General features: G+C 40.5%; 1 protein-coding gene across 1 annotated transcript in view; it reads left to right on the forward strand.

Moving 5' to 3' along the window:
- LOC150085126 (transducin beta-like protein 2) overlaps positions 1-20,308 on the forward strand; it is a 216,011-nt gene that overhangs the window by 135,065 nt on the left and 60,638 nt on the right. Inside the window, exon 7 of the mRNA XM_090373042.1 lies at positions 18,230-18,279. Within this exon, the coding sequence (XP_090229168.1) occupies positions 18,230-18,279 (50 nt within the window). The remainder of the gene's footprint in view (positions 1-18,229; positions 18,280-20,308) is intronic.

The following is a 20,308-nucleotide window of genomic DNA, read 5'->3' on the forward strand; positions in this document are numbered from 1 at the left end:
GTGTTTACTTGTACCGCAATGACTCCCAGCAGTCTCTGAAATATCCTGAATCTTGTTTTTCAGGCTTCTGCTCATTCCAATAGAAGCAGTGCAAGAATCTCTTTCACCTCTGCCAGTGGCTACTGTTAATCTATTCGTCTTTCTATCCCCCCCAAGCTAGCAGTTTTCCGACCAACCTAACACTGCCTCGATAGCATCAGCAAATATTCTTGTACCCTTTCTTCTATTTAAGTGTATCCCATCCCTGTAGAAGCAATCTCTCCTGTTAACAAGTACAGTCCAGGCTGAAAAAAATTCTACCCCTTGAGCCTTGCACAATCTTTCCAGGGCCGAATTGATCGACAAGGCTCTCATCATATACTCCGCCCTATCGTGTCTGGGCAGAATTGCAGACACTTTCAAATTCAACTCTATTTCACGGCTTTTTTTCAACAGTGACCTGTACTTTTAAGCAATTCTGCCGGTCTCCTACTCTTGATATCGTTAGTGCCATCGTGTACAACTATATCACCTTTTGTGCCCTTAAAAGATGATATCTGCTCTACAACGTCATCAACCTTTGCCCCTGGCAGACATACCCTGGTCCTGTTCCACCTATCCTTTTTACAAAGCATGTTCCCCGTTTCCCTGACAATAGAGTCACCAACAACTACTAGTTCCTTTGGGACCAGCACATTCTGCCTTGGGGGTTGCCGCTGTGTTTCACAATGACCAAGTACAAGCTCTGGCGTTGATGTGGGCAGCTGAGAGCTTGATGGGCCCCTCAATTTAGTTCCTTCGAGGGCATCCACCCTGTCCTTCAAGCTCTCATATAGGCCCATAAGAACGCTGAGTTGTTGCCTGATTTCGATACACTCCTTGCATCGTGCACAGACAAAGACATCCCCCATGGCAATATCATGTCCCGTACCTGAATGCTCCACAAACATCATGCAAGCTGTGCATTTTAGAAGGCTGTGACTCAGAAGGCAACTGCCCCCCTCAGTTCTCCTCTGAGCCACAGCACTTCCATTAGCTTGAGCCTTTTGTTTTGCTGCTCTGGTCTGAGTCATGATTACTTTTAATTTAAATAAAATTTCAATTTCAGTTTATAACCCTAACTTATCTCCCAACACAGTTATAACGGGATATATATTTTTTAGCGTCAAGTATTAATTATCTCCGAGTTCCCTTTATATAACTTCCGTATCAGTTATGTATTAATTAATTATGTTACGTTTGTAATCTAAGTCGGTATATGTATTTAGTTAAAAGTACAATTTAAATGCCAACGAAGTTCAACAAGTTTAATAGATTTTACTGATCGCTGAAAATATTATAACGTATACTATACTAACGCTATCTAGGTTCGATATATAACGATCGTATGACAAAGACAACGGTAGAACTTACGAACGGTAATCTATGGACACTTAAGTATTAATTAACTTTATTAATTAACAGTATCAAAATCCTTTCTCAGATCCAAATATATAATATCAAAGTTATTCCCTACATCCAGTTCTTTTGTGACTACATCATAGTATTCAATCAAGTTGGTCAGACAAGACCTGCCCTTAACAAAACTATGCTGTGTCTGAGCTATAACTGAATTCTTGTCCAGATGATCCTGCAGTGCTTCTTTAACCAGTGCCTCCATTAATTTTCCTGGAACCGAAGTTAAACTAACAGGTCTATAATTACTTGTGTCAGCCTTTGATCCTCCTTTGTGAATTGGGGTTACATTTGCACATCACCAGTCCATTGGTACCTCCCCTGAGTCCAAAGAAGCTCTCATAATTATGGCTAGGCGTTTGCTTACTTCCTTTGCTGCCTCCTTTAATATAACTGGATAGATCCCATCCACCCCAGGTGCCTTTTTTATGTTTATCCTCAACAATTTCTCCTCCACTTTCCTCTCAGTTATTAGAAAATCATCTAGCTCACTGCCAATGTTCACTTCACCTACGACATTCCCCTTCCTGAATAACTCCTCGTGTGAATGTAGATGCAAAATACTCGTTTAGATTGTTAGCCTGAGCTGGATTCTCAACTGTTGAACCATCAACATCCAGTGGACCAATCTGATTCATCCCTTTCCTTCTTGAGTTTAAATAGGTAAAGAACTCTTTTCTGTTTTTCTTTGCATCCTTTGCCAAGGATTTCTCATAATCTGCCTTGGCCTGCCTAATCTCCTTTGTGACTTGGTTACAGACCAACTTATATCTATCATAGGCTTCCATATCACCCATTAATTTGTATGTATCCCATGCATTTTTCTTCTCTGCCATATGTCTCATTAGTTCATCTGACAACCATTTAGGCCTGAACCTTGAACAATATTTCTTGGTTCGTATGTAAAGCCTGGTAGCTTCCAAGTTTAGTACCTTGAATGCTTCCCATTTTGAATTTGCTGTTGGTAACATCATCAGTTGGTCCCACTGTATAGAATTTAAATACTTACTCAGACCATCATAGTCGCCTTTACGAAAGCAAAAACCCTTCTCTTTACCTCTGATGGTAGTTACCTCCTTGAGTAAATCCCACTTCAGCACACTGTGATCACTGCCACCCAGTGGTTCCTTTATCTGCAGATTCCTAATGCATGAAGAATCACTACTGATAATCAGATCAAGAGTATTACTCCCTCTAGTTGCCTCCCGAACATGCTGGTGTAGAAAACAATCATTCAATAAATCCACAAAAGCCTTGCTAGTGTGTGTGACCAACCCACAAATTCCAGTCAATATCTGGGAAATTAAAATCCCCCATTATAAGACTCTCTGATTTACTGGCCCATTCTATTTCCCTGCACAGTATCTTATTATACTCATCAGAGTCATTAGGCCTATAGCACACTCCTACTCTCAATTTTGATTTACCTATGCTTATGTCACACCAAACTGACTCGACACTGCCCTGTCCATCAATGTCGACTGGCTTCACTTCCTTGGATTTTATGTGTTTTTTAACTAATAGCATAACCCCTCCTCCCCTCCTGTCCTGTCTATCCTTTCTATACACATTGTACTCCCCAAATTCCAGTTCTGCATTCCTTATATCTGTGTGACACCACGTCTCTGATATCCCAACAATATCTGCCTTTGATGTTTTGAGCAATACCTCAAATTCATCAAATTTATTTACTAAACTCCTAGCATTGGTGTACACGCAAGTATACATGCACCTGTTTCTATTCTTAGCTACCCTAACACAACCCATGTGTTTACTTGTACCGCAATGACTTCCAGCAGTCTCTGAAATATCCTGCAACTTGTTTTTCAGGCTTCTGCTCATTCCAATAGAAGCAGTGCAAGAATCTCTTTCACCTCTGCCAGTGGCTACTGTTAATTCATTAGTCTTTGTCTCCCCCCAAGCTAGCAGTTTTCGGACCCACCTAACACTGCCTCGATAGCATCAGCAAATATTCTTGCACCCTTTCTATTTAAGTGTATCCCATCCCTGTAGAAGCAATCTCTCCTGTTAACAAGTACATTCCAGGCTGAAAAAAATTCTACCCCTTGAGCCTTGCACAATCTTTCCAGGGCCGAATTGATCGACAAGGCTCTCATCATATACTTCCTCCTATCGTGTCTGGGCAGAACTGCAGACACTTTCAAATTCAACCCTACTTCACGGCTTTTTTTTAACAGTGACCTGTACTTGTGAAGTAATTCCGCTGGTCTCCTACTCTTAATATCATTAGTGCCAACGTGTACAACTATATCACCTTTTGTGCCCCTAAAAGATGATATCTGCTCTACAACGTTATCAACCCTGGCAGACATACCCTGGTCCGGTTCCACCTATCCTTTTTACAAAGCATGTTCCCCATTTCCCTGACAATAAAGTCACCAACAACTACTAGTTCCTGTGGGACCAGCGCATTCTGCCTTGGGGGCTGCCTCTGTGTTGCAAGATGACCAAGTGCAAGCTCTGGCTTTGATGTGGGCAGCTGAGAGCTTGATGGGCCCCTCAATTTATTTCCTTCGAGGGCATCCACCCTGTCCTTCAAGGTCTCATATAGGCCCATAACAACGCCGAGTTGTCGCCTAATTTCCTTGCACTCCTTGCACCGTGCACACACAAAGACATCCCCCATGGCAGTATCATGTCCCGTACCCGATTGCTCCGCAAACATCAAGCAAACAGTGCATCTTAAAAGGCTGTGATTCAGAGGGCAACTGCCCCCCCTGAGTCACAGCACTCCCATTATCCTGAGCCTTTTGCTTTGCTGCTCTGGTCAGAGTCATGATTTCGATTTAAATATCAATAAAATTACAATTTCAGAACAAAATTAAAACCTTAAACTTGTATCTTAACGCAGTTATAACGATATATTTATTTTTCAGTATCGAGTTTTATCTACGAGTTCCCTTTATATAACTTCCGTATCAAGTATGTATTAATTATTTGTTACATTTGTACTCTAAGTCGTTATATATATATATATAGTTAAAAGTACAATTTAATTGACAATGAAGTTTAACAAGATTAATAGATCTACTGATTAATTGACAATATTATATTATGCACTATACTATACAAAGCTAATGCAATCGAATTCCGGATATGCTGTATCGCGTTTCAGTAACGAGTGTTATCTACGAAATTCCTTTATATAACTTCCGTATCAAGTTATGTATTAATTATTTATTTTTACTAATTATTTATGTTCCGTAACCTAAGTGGTTATATGTATAGTTAAAAGTACAATTTAATTGCCAATGAAGTTCGACAAGATTAATAGATTTTACTGATTAATTTTCACGTAACAATGGCGGCTGTTTATGAACGGTAAACTGGATTTGATACCCTTTCCGATACTAAGTAATACCTACAAATCTCTATCTAAGTTACTTTAACTTTAAGTACCGTAAATAGGAATATAAAGCTACTCTAGAAATAAGTTAATATGTCAATTTAAACTAATAAAGCAGAAAATAAATCAGAAAAAACTTCTCTGTTCCAAGAGCGGCAGAAAGGCACGTCCGCACAGGAAACTCTCGTCCTCAAAACTCCTATGGAAACACTATGGAAACGTTAATGCTATGGAAACCCTAATAAGTAAAAACAGAAATGGCAAAGAAATTAAATTAATTAAAAATATGAAATAAACATAATAGTAAAAATGATAGGTAAATAGCTTCAGTGCTTATTTGACTAATAAAATGCCATCTGACAATCTTGATATCTCAGCAGCAACCTGAGGAGTTTGGAATTTGTGGCCAACATTTGGAGGAATCACTAGGTGACAGAGATCACAGTGTACTGATGTGAGATTTACTTAAAGATGTAACTACGATCAAGGGTAAAGGGAAGGGTTTTTGTTTTCGTAAAGGTAACTACAGAGGATTTCAGACAGTTTTTAAATTATAGAGCGAGAATTATAGAAGCCAATTCAGAAGAACAGTGCCCATGAAAATATTTGTTGAAAAGGAATGCAGCAGAAACAGTACATCTATGAGACAGAGAGATTGGAGAGAGAGAGTAGAGGTGAGTCATCAGTTAACCTAACTGTCTTCTTCTGAATGGAATCTGGAAACTTGCACTTGGATTTGGAGACACTACCCCAGATGTGGGAACAATATTCCATGGTAGAGCGGATTTGCAATTTGTACAAAGTGAACAGCTGTTTCGAAGAAAAGTAACGCCAAAAGTGAAAGAGAAAACCAAGTTTTTTAGATGAAGAGGAAGCAATATTTGTAATGTGCTTGTACTAAAAGAGATTAGAAGTCACGGTAATCCCCAAAAGAGATGTATCATCTTGCCTAGAAATCGGAGTGTCACCAAAGGTAAGCATAGGAGCAGAAGAATCGGCGCCTCCATAGCCAGGTGGGAAGGAGCAGCAGTGTGTAGCACACGTTTCTTGATTAGACTGGGGTTCGAGCCCGTCACCACCAAATACGGAGGATGCGGAAAGGTCAGGGAATGACCACCGCATATCCAGGAGCAATATGGCCTTAGTTGCTAATGCTCCTAAAAACCAAACAACAAACAAGCAGAAGAATCCTTTTTGCGAGATATAAGACAGCACTGAGTTTTAGAAGAGGATTGAAATCAACTAAGTTGTCTTTGCCCCACTGGAGAATTACTTGGCATTTAAGGTATCGGTAGCAGATTTTCGAGCAGTTGAAGCTGATTGACCAGGACAAGCTTTCTCAAAATGGAAAGTGGAGTACAATGTGCTCTCATCAGCAAACCTAGGGAGAGGATTTACGGTTGCTGGAAGAAGGTCATTAATATACAAGGGCAAAAGATTGAGGGAAAGAATTAAACCTTGGGGGACACCAGCATTAGTAGAGAAGTTAAAAGACAGGGAGCCAGCTACCATCGCCCTCAGTGAGTGGTCAGAGAGAAAACTGGATAACCAATTACAAAAAACAGTTGGCAAACCATAAGATGGAAGCTTGTTTAGAAGACCTTTATGCCAAACACGATCGAAAGCCTTTGAGATGTCAAGAGCAACTGCTTGTGTTTCACCGAACTTTTCCGTTTAATTTGTCCATAATTATATGAGTAACATAATCCAGAATATCACCAGTGGATTGACACTGACAGAATCCATACTAGCGATTGTTGATCACATGGAAGGTTTGTACATAGTTTAAGAGATGGCCATTAATTGATCTCTCCATCTTGGATGATAACTGGATTGGAGGGATTTGTCACCCTCAAATTTCCAAACAGAAAGAAAAACACCTTTGGAATAAGAAAGTGAAAAAAAGGCAGCAAAGAACAGGAATAAGTTCAGGAGCACAGGTTTTGAGAACAAACAGAGAAATACCTTCAGAATCTGGAGCTTTCTTGGCATCAAGATTCGTCAAACTCCTTCTGACATCCTTTTGACAGAAGCCCACAGGAGGCATTGAATGGAGCATGTGGGAATGGTGGGATTTTCCATGTATCAAGATCATTAATACATGATTTGAAAGAGAAATGGGATGCTTGCACATCAGCTTTATCCTTGGTTGAAGTGACAATAGAACCATCTGTTTGATAGAGGTGGGAGCAGAGATTGGCAAGAGACCAGAATTCTCGGCTACCATTAGGCAAGAAGCAAGTTTTCTACTCTTAGCCTCTTCAAAATCTATTTTCGACTGATTAATAACTGTTTTACAATTATTGCGAGCTTTGGTGTAGGCAAAAAATGAAACTGAAGAATTGGAAACAAGCCAATTACGCTTGTTTCTAATTCTTCAGTTTGGAAACAAGTCAATATTTCCAATACTTGAACTGGAAACAAGTCAATTACACTGACATCTTTGACAAGATAAGAAAACATGTCTTTGTTATTTGCCGACAGTAACAGACTTCTCTAAGTGAGTGAACAGGTTATTGCATGAAGGTAAAGATGAGGCAATGTCTAAATGTGCCTTGTCTCAGTTTGGTCTGTTGTTTTAACCTTGAACAACAAGCATAATGTTAGCAACATAACAAAGAAGTAGCATATTAATATTAGTTTTTTTTTTTTTGATTTGGTAGTTGTTGGCGCATCGGCGTCTGTGGCCATATTGCACCTCCCAAGGTTTTTGCAGCTTTGATCCAAGCCCGAGGCGGGAATCGAACCTGCAACCTTTGGGTTGCCGGGCAGGTACTTTACCCACTCGGCTAGCCCGGTCGGCTTAATATTAGTAACATAGTGCAAGGTCCTTGAGGTTGTCACAGACATTCTCTCAGATATGCCAGACAATCTGTACTTGCTACCGGGAGTCTAAAACACTGATGGAACTGATATTCGGGTGACATTCAAGTCAAGTGGACCTAATTTTGGCGATCTGTGACCGCCAACTCCTCTGCTTGCACCTTCACAATGGTAGTACTGTTAGTAACCCTGGATATAACCTCCATGCACATACACAATGTGGGTGACCACCCAGGTGGGAACCAATGTAAGCAGGGGTCGAGGTGTGGCATCCACACCACATGGAGGAATGCCACCCCTCTGAGTTACCAGGCAGTACTAGGTGGAAGATGACTCTCATCAACCAGTGAAATACCACCACTTTGCTTATTAGTATTAGTAACAGCCGCATGGTGCAAGAAAGCCTATGGCTTATGCTGCACCAGCCAAAAAAAAAAAAAAATCCGAACAAAAAAATGATAAAAACAAAAAATAAATAAATAAATAAATAAAATAAATAAATAATAATAATTAATAAATAAAAAAAATAAAATAAAAAATAAATAAAAAGGAAATTAAACCTATCATCCTATGCGCTTCCCTTACCCGAAAGTACTATCCAGATGACCTTTGAATTTCCCCAAACTGTCGGCCTCTACCACCCACGAAGGCAACTTATTCCAGTAATTTATAACTCGCTGGCTAAAATAAAACTTCCTGCAGTCCAATCTAAACATTTCTCCCCATAACTTGAATTTATGTCCCCTAGTTCTAGCATCATTTATAATCTTGAAAATTTTGTCCTCATTCATTTTACTGATGCCTCTCAGAGCCATAAACACCTCAATCAAATCTCCTCTAAGGCGTCTAGTTTCCAAACTCTGCAACCCACATATTCGAAGTCTTTCTTCATAAGGACGCCCTTTTGCCGATCTCACCAGGTGAGTTACCCTTCTTTGCACCCTTTCAAGAAGCTCGATGTCTTTCTTTAAGTGCGGTCTCCATACTTGAACACAGTATTCCAAGTGTGGTCTAACATAAGCCTTATATAATGGGATTATCACGTACCTATCTGTACTTGCAAAAGTTCGATAGATCATCGATAGGACACCATGGGCCTTCCTTGCAACCTGTTTACAATGCTCAGAGAATTTCATGTCTGACTGTATCGTAACACCCAAGTCCCTTTCCTCCAGTACCTGGTTTAGTTGAACTCCACCAAGTGAATAAGTTTTTTTGGGATTACTGTTTCCCAGGTGTAGTACCTTACACTTTGTTGGATTAAAGCACAGCTGCCATTTTTCTGACCATTCCTGAAGTCTATCTAGGTCTCTCTGAAGAAGCTCAGCTTGACAGTGATCATTAACTACTCTACCAATTTTAACATCATCTGCAAATTTAGACATCACGCCCTCTATCCCTTCATCAATGTCGTTTATGAAAATTAAAAACAACAGTGGTCCTAATACTGATCCTTGATAAAACCCACTTCTTACATCAACCCAATCTGAGGAATAGCCATTTATCACAACCCTCTGCCTCCTGCCCTGAAGCCATCCTTCTATCCATCTAAGGATTTTTCCAGTGATTCGAACCTGTTCCAGCTTATAAAGCAACCGCTCATGTGGGACTGAGTCAAAAACTTTGCTGAAATCTAAATAAACAATGTCGAAATTATTCCCTAAATCCAGCTTGTGAGTGACCCTTTTGAAATAGCGAACCAGATTTGTTAAACATGATTTTTCCTTTACAAAACCATGCTGAGTATCCTTGAGAATTTCAATTCGATCCAAATGATCCTGAATTCCACCCTTGATCATTGCCTCCATGATTTTCCGTACTACTGAAGTCAGACTGACAGGTCGATAATTTCCAACTTCACTTTTAGAGCCACCCTTATGTATGGGAGATACATTTGCACTTTTCCAATCCAAGGGAATCTCCCCAGAGTCTAGTGATGCTCGCATAATTAGTTTCAATGGTTCAATGCACTCGCTTGCCGCCTCCCTTAAGATTGTAGGGTATATCCCATCAACTCCAGGAGCTTTACTGGTCTGTAGGCTCGAAAGTTTTTTCATTAAATAATCTTGCGAAATTTCAATATCATTAATTACATATTTTTTAACTTTGCTCCCACAATTTCCCATTGCCACAAAATTCTTTTCATTTGTAAATATCAATGCAAAATTATTGGAGGCTTGAAGTGGTGGAACCCATGTTTAGTCTCTAGAGTTAAGTTCCGATCAACCCTTCCCCATCTCTTCCATAATGCAGTATGACTGATAACTTTTGAGGTTACGATGAACATCGTGGCGAGATCCAATCTTCCTTACATTTCGAAGGTACAGCTCTAAAATGGTATTCACAGGCCAGCCGCTAGTTAGTACACCAGATTGAACCTATTGGTAACCCTTTAGGAGTCTTCCAGATTAGCTAATGTATAATCTTGCTACCTCTACTCTGCCAGATAGTGACTGGAGAGAGTCGGAATAGTGTGTATGCGTGGGGGCATTGTCGAGGCCACGTTATATCAAGGAGCTGGGTATACACCATACCACGTGTACACCATATCCAAAAATTTCATTACTTCATGCAACATTTCCCACTCAATTTTTCTTACTACTGAATACACCATGAGTTGTAAAACTAATAGAGTAAGCTTATCTGCAAAAAAGATCTAAACCTCCCAAACACTTCCTAATTCATTTCACGGGGCACCATTTCATTTCACAAAAGGAAATAATTGCCCAAGAACTACTTAGGTGCAAGATATCAATCGTGGCATTATCCGAATTAAGGCTCACCGGGTCTGGAACGATGATCATCCAACCACCAGCACCTAACGAAGCGGTTATGCTATTCTACTCTGGTGGTGAGAAACGAGAAGCAGGAGTGGGCTTTATGGTCGATGCTCAGGCCACCAGTAGTGTGATCGCTTTCCAACCAATATCGGACCGCCTGGCAGTCCTTACTGTCAAGGGCACCATCAAGACCCATATTATCTCCTCCTATGCGCCAACTGAGACTAGCCTGGACCCGACCAAGAATGACTTCTACAACCAGCTCCAACATACGCTGGATTCAATTCCGCAGACAGAAGTGATCATCCTCGCAGGGGACTTTAATGCCCACATTGGCGTGGACAGATCTGGTTGGGAAACAACAATGGGCAAGTTTGGCCATGGGAAGATCAATGACAACGGACTACGTTTGTTGTCCTTTGCCGCATCTAACAACCTGATCATTGGAAACAGCCATTTCCAGCACCCTCAAAAACATCAACTTACATGGCGAAATCCATCTGGCAAGGACTCAGCAATCCTGGACTACATTTTGATCAATGCCAAATTTCGCTCATCACTCATGGACGTTCGTGCCATGAGTGCAAAAAGATCATCTCGGTCAGCCAAGCTGGACTGGAGGCAACTAATGAATGCTGCCAACAAACAGGCATATCAGATCGCCCTATCCAACCGCTTCGAGATGCTGGCCGTGCCCGAGGATATAAATGAAGAAGAAAAGCAGATCTCTGATGCCATCCTGGAATGTGCCAAGCCCCTATGTCCACCTGCCCGACGTCGAACGCAACCATGGATATCAGATGAGTGCCTCGACCTCGTGGACAGACGGAAACAGGTAAAGTTGGTCGACTTTGAACGGTACCGGCAGCTAAACCGAGAAGTCCGACAAAGAATGACAGCAGAAAGAGAAGCATACTGGAACCAAGTGGCAGACGATCTTGAAGTGGCGGCATCCAAGAACAAGTACCGCACTCTCTACCGCACCCTCAGATGTCTGAGTGGAAAGACCAAATTGACTAGTGACAACATCAAGAATGCTGATGGGACCTTCGTGCGATCACCATCCGAACGCCTGCAACGGTGGAGTGAATTCTTCAAAGCTTTGTATAATCACGACCCACCTCAGGGACCGCCAGCATCAGCACTCTCAATCGACCCCCCTGAGGTCTCCATAGTCGATGTTGAGCCTACGGTAGAAGAAGTGAAAGCAGCCATACAATCCCTGAAGAATGGCAGGGCACCAGGAGTGGACCAAGTCACCACAGAAGCGATCAAAGCCGGGGGAGATGTACTGCTTCGCCGACTACACTCGCTCCTCAAAACCATCTGGTGCACTGAACCAATTCCGCTAACATGGAGGAAAGCCATTATCGTACCGATCCACAAGAAAGGTGATAACCGGGACTGCAAGACTACCGTGGCATCAGCCTCCTTTCCATCATCGGAAAGGTCTTTATGAAGATCATCCAGTCAAGACTGCAAAAACATCGGGAGCAAACCAGTCGAGAAGAACAGGCAGGATTTAGACCCGGGCGAGGATGCTGTGATCAAATCTTTGCCATTCGTCAGCTGATGGAGGAGAGGATCCGGTGTGGACAGCGAACCGTCATTGTTTTCATTGACTTTAAGTCTGCTTTCGACTGTGTCCACCGGCCTGCCTTATGGAAACTACTAGAGGTTGAACATGTACCTCGAAAAGTCATCACACTCCTCCAAACTGCATACAACGGTTTAACCAGCCAGGTGCGCATCCAGAACGATTTATCTGAGGAATTTACCATCCAAACTGGAGTCCGCCAAGGGGATGTAGCCTCCCTGTTGCTTTTCAACATCGTGGTCGACGCCATTATGAAGCAAGCATTCAGAAACAGACAGGGCATACAATATGACAAGGATCACTATGTGACTGACCTGATGTTTGCTGATGATAGTGCTATCCTTGCCAGTAACGACGCTGAAGCCACGGACATCCTCTACGACATTGCCCGCATTGCCCGGCCATACGGTTTGAAGATCAATGCTGGTAAGACAAAGGCCCTGACAACAGATGGGTTGTAAGCCACCATCTATCTCGAAGGCGTCCAGATCGATAAGTGCAGGACTTTAAACACCTTGGGTCGCTGGTCCAGGAGAAGAAAGTTGCATCCACCATGGAAATCCACAGCAGAATTGGACAGGCGGCCACTGCGTTTGCCTCGCTCAAATGGTGTCTGTGGAAGAGGACCAACATTTCCACAAAGACTAAAATCCGACTCTTCCGGACTTTGATCCTGCCCATTCTTCTTTACGGATCGGAAACATGGATTTGTCTCAAGTTAGATTTGAACAAACTTGAGGTATTCCAAATGCGATGCCTGCGGCAGATCTTGGGCATCTCTCTTCGCGACCGCATCACTAATGATAACATCCGCGCCCGATGCCAACAACAACCAACCATTGCCGACCAAATCCAGAAGCGAAGGCTTAGATGGATTGGCCACGTATGTAGAATGGGCACGAACAGAATACCATCCAGACTCCTTTGGAGACAACGACCCACCCAATGGAGCATCCAACGGACCGCGCCTAGGAAAACGTGGGCCAAGCAAGTGGAAAATGACTTGAAGAGCCGACGTCTCGACCTTAACCAGGCCAGGACTGACGCCATTGATCGTACGGTATAGAAGAACATCACAGAGCAAGTCCGAAACCCTGCAGCACCTACAGCAGCATACTGGTTGCGTGGCCAACCGCCTCCCCCAGCTGCCAGCTAAGGACCAAAGAAGAAGAAGAAGAAGAAGAATTCATTTCACAAATATATGCGGTCTCAATTCTAATCTCAACGATGTCCATTTCCACTTGCAGTCTTCCAAACCCCATGTACTTTTTCTGACAGAATCTCAGTTATCGGTTGATTCAACTGCTGCTCATCTCAGATGCCCAAATTATTCGTTGTATGATTCCTTTCGCCTCAAAGGTGGTACATGTGTATATGTCCATTCTGATATTCCCTGTCAGAGACAGGCGCCTCCCTAGCCAGGTGGGAAGGAGCAGCAGTGCGTAGCACACGCTTCTTGATTAAACAGGGGTTCGAGCCCGTCACCACCAAATACGGAGGATGCAGAAAGGTCAGGAAATGACCACTGCATATGCCGGAGCAATATGGCCTTAGTTGCTAATGCTCCTAAAAACCAAATAACAAACAAACTCTCAGAGACTTGGTAATTTGGAATCTCCTCTTTTTGATCTTCTCTGGCTTAAAATCGCTCTACCTCATTGTGTCAAATTCATCTGTTGTCTCTACCACTCTCCCAACTCCACTAATCACTACGAGCTCTTTGACTTCCTCTCTTTGCAACTCGACTTTCTCCAGTCCAACTTTCCTAACAGTGAGGTAATTTTCCTTGGTGATTTTAATGTTCACAACTCCAGCTGGCTTCCGTTTTCTAGTCACACTGATCCAGCAGGTCGAGATGCTGAAACTTTTGCAATTACTAATGACCTAGCACAGATTGTTCATTTACCTACAAGAATACCGGACAATCCTAATCATACAGCCAATATGCTTGAACTTTTTCTCACAAACAACCCTTCTAAGTACACGGTCGAAGTGAGGAGGTCCTTTAGGCACTTCACATCACAACTTGGTGATTGTCTCTTCTCCAATGGAAGCTTTATCACATGGCTATTCCCAACCTCATGTTGTTTGGCATTACAAGAATGCAAAATGGGATGACTTGCGAGATTTCTTTTCTTCGTTTCCTTGGTCGGATTACTGTTTCAAAACTTCTGTTGTCAACGTTTGCTCAAATCTTGTCAGTGAAATTATTCTTGCAGGAATGGAATCCTTTATCCCACACTCCACTTTAAAATCTCGTCCTTTATCTAAACCTTGGTTTTCACCAATAAATGTGCTAAAGCTGTTTAAGAGAAGAACGTTGCGTATCGTAATTGGCTTGTTTCTCATTCTTCAATTTCATTTTCTACCCACACCAAAGCTCGCAACAATTGTAAAGCAGTTATTAATCAGTCCAAAGTAGAGTATGAACAGGCTAAGAGTAGAAAACTTGCTTCTTGCCCTAATGGTAGTCAAGCATTCTGGTCTCTTGCCAAAGCTATTGGCTGCAACTTTTGCCCATCTCTGCTCCCACTTCTATTAAAACCACTTCTATTATTTGCTGAAGTGACAACAGAACAGATGGTTCTGTTGTCATTTCAGCCAAGGATAAAGCTACCTTCTAGTATCCCATTTTCCTTCCAACTCATGTATTAATGATCTTGTTAAAACACCTCCCACCATTCAAACACACTCCATTCAATGCCTCCTGTGGTCTTCTATGAAAAGGATGTCAGAAGGGTTTTTACGAATCTTGATGCTAAGAAAGCTCCAGCTCCCAATGGTATTTATCCACTTGTTCTCAAAACCTGTGCTCCTGAACTTATTCCTGTTCTTTGCCACCTTTTTTCGCTTTCATATTCCAAAGGTGTTTTTCCTTCTGTTTGGAAAGTTGCTCATATCCAGCCAGTTCCTAAAAAAGGTGACAAATCTCTCATATCCAATTATCGTCCCAACGAAATTACTTCTACTCTTTCTAAAGTAATGGAGAAATCAATTAACCGCCAACTCTTAAACTACTTAGAAACCTTCCGTCTGATCAACGATTGCCAGTATGAATTCCGTCAGTGTTGATCCACTGGTGATATTCTGGCTTATGTTACCCATTTATGTACTACTTCAATGGAAAGGTTCAGTGAAACACAAGTAGTTGCTCTTGACATCTCAAAGGCTTTTGATCGTGTTTGGCATAAAGGTCTTCTAAACAAGCTTCCATCTTATGGTTTCAACTGTTTTTGTAATTTGTTATCCAGTTTTCTCTCTGATCGCTCACTGAGGGTGATGGTAGATGGCTCTCTGTCTTCTAACTTCTCCACTAATGCCGGTGTCTCCCATGGCTCAGTTCTTTCCCCCACTCTTTTCCTCTTGTATATTAATGACCTTCTTCCATTGACTGGAAATCCTATCCATAGTTTTGCTGATGATAGCACATTGCATTCCACTTTCAATTTTGATAAACCTTGCCTGCTCGATCAGCTTCAACTTTTCAAAAATCTGCTACCAATTCCTTAAATGACGATCTCCAGGTAATTCACCGGTGGGTCAATGACAACTTAATTGATTTCAATCCTTCTAAAACTCAGTCTTGTCTTATATCTCGCAAAAAAGGATTCTTCTGCTCCTGTGCTTATCTTTTGTTACACTCCAATTTCTAGGCAAAATGATATATCTCTTTTGGGGATTACCCTGACTTCTAATCTCTCTTGGCACAAGCACATTACAAATATTGCTTCCTCTGCATCTAAAAAACTTGGTTTTCTCTTTCACTCTCTGCGTTACTTTTCTTCCAAACAGCTGTTCACTGTGTACAAATCACAAATTCGCCCTACCATGGAATATTGTTCTCATATCTGTGGTGGTACCCTGAAAACCTCTCTCAGGCTTCTTGATTCCTTTCAGAAGAGGGCAATTAGGTTAATTTGTGATTCATCGCTAACAGAGTCTCATGGACATCCTGTTTCTGCTGCTTTTCTCTTCTACAGATATTTCCATGGGCACTGTTCTTCTGAATTGGCTTCTATAATTCCCACTCTCTCTCTTTGAAAAAAGTCTGAACACGTGCTGCCACCAGCCAACATCCATTTACTGTCCGACTTCAAACTCACAGAACCAACTTTTCATCTTCCTCATTTATTTATTCATTCATGTGCCGTTTTCTGGAACAACCTTCCTTCATACGTATTTCCTGAAAATTACAATCTACAGGAGTTCAAATCCAATGTCAACAAATATCTTCTTTCACCTTTTCAACCTCCAACCTAAGCACAGTACTAAGTACTATAGATTCTAATACCTCTTGTGTTTGGGGTTTACATAAAAAAAAAAAAAAAAAATGTGTTTTCTCTTCACTGACATAAAAAAACCTAAATACATTTTCAGAATCTTCTCTTCATTCCTATCGTGTTGCATTCAGTTGGGGTGATTCTGCATTCGACTGCCATTTCTTGTAAACACAAAGGCGAATCGTGCAAAAAAACGAATTCGGTTCGTGTTATATAAGATATTGTTCCCGTATTTATAAATCGTGTATGATCGAATTTATGTAGTGCAAACACGTGTTATACGAGGACTGACTGTACTCGTATTGCAAGACCTCGCTCGTTTATCAATTTAAAATTTATTAACAATTTTTGCTCGTCTTGCAAAACACTCGCAGACCAAGTTACTCGCAATCCAAGGTACCACCGTATTATGATTATTAGATAAATTATAAAAATAGAGAGTGAGAGATATAGATTTCATTTTTGATGGCAGATACAGTTAGTCCTCGTATAGCACGATAGTTGTGTTCCTAGAAACCATCGTGCAATGCAAAATCGTGCAATATTCAACAACAGGGCCTATGGGAAAAATAGGGTTAGGTGCCGACCACCCAAGATTGAACACACATTTTTAACCAAAACATTACCAAACACAATAAATAATTGTAGTAAAATACTTACGTATTTTATTACAACTATTATGTAATAAAATATTGCTAATGCTTTTGCTTCTATCGTAAGCAAACTTGTTTTTTTTTTGATTTTCGATCCAAACAGATGATCCAAACAGCTGTTCCATCTCTTACAATTCTTTGTGTCTTAATCTAATGGATTTTAATTACACTTTGAGTTGTTCTTGCTATGAAAGTTGTTTTTATTTTCTCTGCATGCTTTGTAATTCTCAGTGTTGCCTCATTTAGGTCTGTAGTACGTGCAATATCACATAGTCTTTCATTTCACTCAAAGCATTTTACAATTTCATATTTTCTCTCCATCGACAGAGGCCGGCTGGCCATAAGCCTTACCAGGGAAACCCCGGTGGGCTGGAGGCCGGTGTGATTTTGGCCATAAACCATAGTATGAGGCCATTATAAATTTTCCTGGGTAAGAATTTTTGACTCAGTCCGCCTCTGTTTATCGATATTGCTTTTCTTTTTCTCTCTGAATCTGCAGTGTCTTCACCAGGACGCTTCCTTTTCAGACCTTTTTAAGCATTTTACTCATTTTTAGGGAATAAATCACAATTACAAAACGAGGAGGCACGCTTGATACACATAAACAAAGCTGCATGCGTGCGTGTAGCAACTGAATAAACAAACACCGTAAAGGCAGAGATACACTATTAACACCTCACATTTTACTAAAGCACATTTCTAGGGGTTCCTACCATAAAACAATAAAAACAATTTCCAGTTGCGTTTCTGCTAGTGGAATCTGTTATAAACTGGTAGTAAACTCAAATTAATTGCATTTGCAATAATACCGATAGCTGGAATTGTGTTGGTTTTTACGTTATTATGGTGAAATGTGTTTCCCCTTCGCTGATATAAAAAACATAAATACATTTCCAGAATCTTCTCTTCATTCCTATCGTGTTGCGTTCGGTTGGGGTGATTCCACGTTCGACTGCCACTTCTTGTAAACACAAACGTGAATCGTGCATAAGCGAATTCAGTTTGTGTTATATAAGATATCGTTCCCCTATTTATAAATCGTGTATGATCGAATTCGTGTAATGTAAACACGTGTTATACGAAGATTGACTGTACTATGTAAAATTGATTTGTTGCGTGTTTCTGCCATTTATAATAACATTTAATTAACTGTTCAAGTTGTTCAGTTTTGTTCATAGTCATATTATCAAACAAATCAGAAACTATTTGCTGGTGGTGTGGAGTTCACCTGGTTTTTCTATTAACAGCAGTCGTAAGCAATTCATGGTTATTTAATTATTTTATCTGTATTCTAGGATGGCATCTGTTTCTAAAGATGGAACTTGGAAATTGTGGAATACAAATAGTAAGTTATTGATTTATTTACTAATAAAATTTTAGGGCAGAAAGCATCAAACTATAAAAATTTCAAACTAGGACATTGTTTAGTGAATTTACATTATTACTACAGCTGAATTTTAAGACAAACTGAAATTTGTAATTAGGCATCATTATTATAACATTTCATGTTTTGAAATCCTTTATGAATTTTCTTTCTCTTATACTTCAAATTTTATTTTTTACTAGCTCTACCTGTTGTGAAAATTTTACAATTAGTAGCACAGTTTTTATTGCCTGATATTTTCCCGAAAAGTTTTGGACAATCCATTATCGTCTCTATAAAATATTACTGAAAAGGGCAGAATATTAAAAAGTACACTAAAAATTCCCTTTTTGCTATAAAAATTCGGTCAAACATTCATTATTATTGTTTTGTTTCTTTGATTTTCTTGCAGATTCTTCTACTCTACAGTACCTCTTCAGTATCCAGCAAATATCAGCCCTGATGTTGACAATTCAACTCCCCTGGTATCTCATCTCCATGTGTTTAATATCTTGTTTAAACCTGTCACCCTGTTCATCACTTTTACACTTTCAAATTTGGAAGTGTAAAAATGTACTGTGACAATTATGTTGCTGCCCAACTTCTTGAAGTTTGCCAAATATTTTCAGCTTTAGTCTGGTAGTCCAGATCTTTATTGTTCTCTAAAAAATTCTCAACCACAAACCTGAAACTAATGCATACCTGAATTTGTCTTTTAATTTTCATTTCCTAAATTGGTATGTGAATTTTAAGTTTTCCCTAGCTGTTCAAAAGAAATATAGTGCGTGTTTTGTCCTAAGCAAGTGTGCATCGAATCCTTATGTTTTAAGCATGTAAGCCAGTACGCGTCAAATCCTTTGTCATTTCTTGTATCTGAGGAAACTTATAAATTTTCTTTGATTTCACCATTTCAGACTGATTCCTGAATACATTTGCAGAAACAGGAAAAGGCGTGTATATTCTTCGCCGCAAGGTACATTCAACTTGACCATTCAGAGTAGCATGGTGGCATACACATCTTCCTGACTCCTTTAACAAGCACAGACCACACTGAGAAAAATTATACCCCATGAGCCTTGCACAGTCTCTCAAGGGCCAAACTGATTGACAAAGCTCTCATCATATACTCCCTCCTATCATGTCTGGGCAGAATTGCAGACACTTTCAAATTTATCCTAACTCGCCACTTTTTTCAACATTGACCTGTACTTAGCATTAGCAGAGGCATATGATGCAAGAAAGCAAGCTTATAGAACATCAGCCAAAAAAAACCTTCCCATTTCACCCATCCGATCACTCCAGATGTTTGTCTAGTTCAGCCTTAAATTTATTTAAGCTATCAACTTCCAGATGGAAGTCTGTTCCAGCAATCAACTACCTGCTGGCTAAAGGCAAACTTCTGCACATTTTTTCTACAACTGTCTTTCCTCAGTTTGAATCTATGCCCCTTCAGGTTCTTAATCTCAGCAGGTGGAAGTATCTCATCAGCATTGAGGCTTGTTAAGTAAGTCTGCAGATCTCCTACTCTTAATATCATTAGTGCCAATGTATACAACAATATCACCCTTTGTGCCCTTAGAAGATAATATCTGTTCTACAACGTCATCATTTTTGCCCCTGGCAGACATACCCTGTTCCTATTCCACCTATCCTTTTTGCACAATACGCCTCTACTGAGGCTAACACTAATAACAGTGTGGAAAAAAGAACTTTAAATGATTTATCTAACTTGATAGATACAAGTTGATCTGTAACCAAGTTACAAAGGAGGTTAGGCAGGCGAAGGCAGATTACGAGAGATCCTTGGCAAGGGATGCGAAGAAAAACAGCAAAGAGTTCTTTACTTATGTAAACTCTAGAAGGAAGGGGATGAATCAGATTGGTCCACTTGAGATCGATGGGTCAACTGTTGATGACCCTGCTCGGGTAGCTAACAAACTAAATGAATATTTTGCATCGACATTCACACATGAGGAGTTATTCAGCGAGGGGAATGCCAGAGGTGTATTCA

This window comes from Mastigoproctus giganteus, chromosome 5, assembly GCF_048544385.1.
Source record: "Mastigoproctus giganteus isolate SK-2022 chromosome 5, ASM4854438v1, whole genome shotgun sequence".
Taxonomy (NCBI): Eukaryota; Metazoa; Arthropoda; class Arachnida; order Uropygi; family Thelyphonidae; genus Mastigoproctus; species Mastigoproctus giganteus.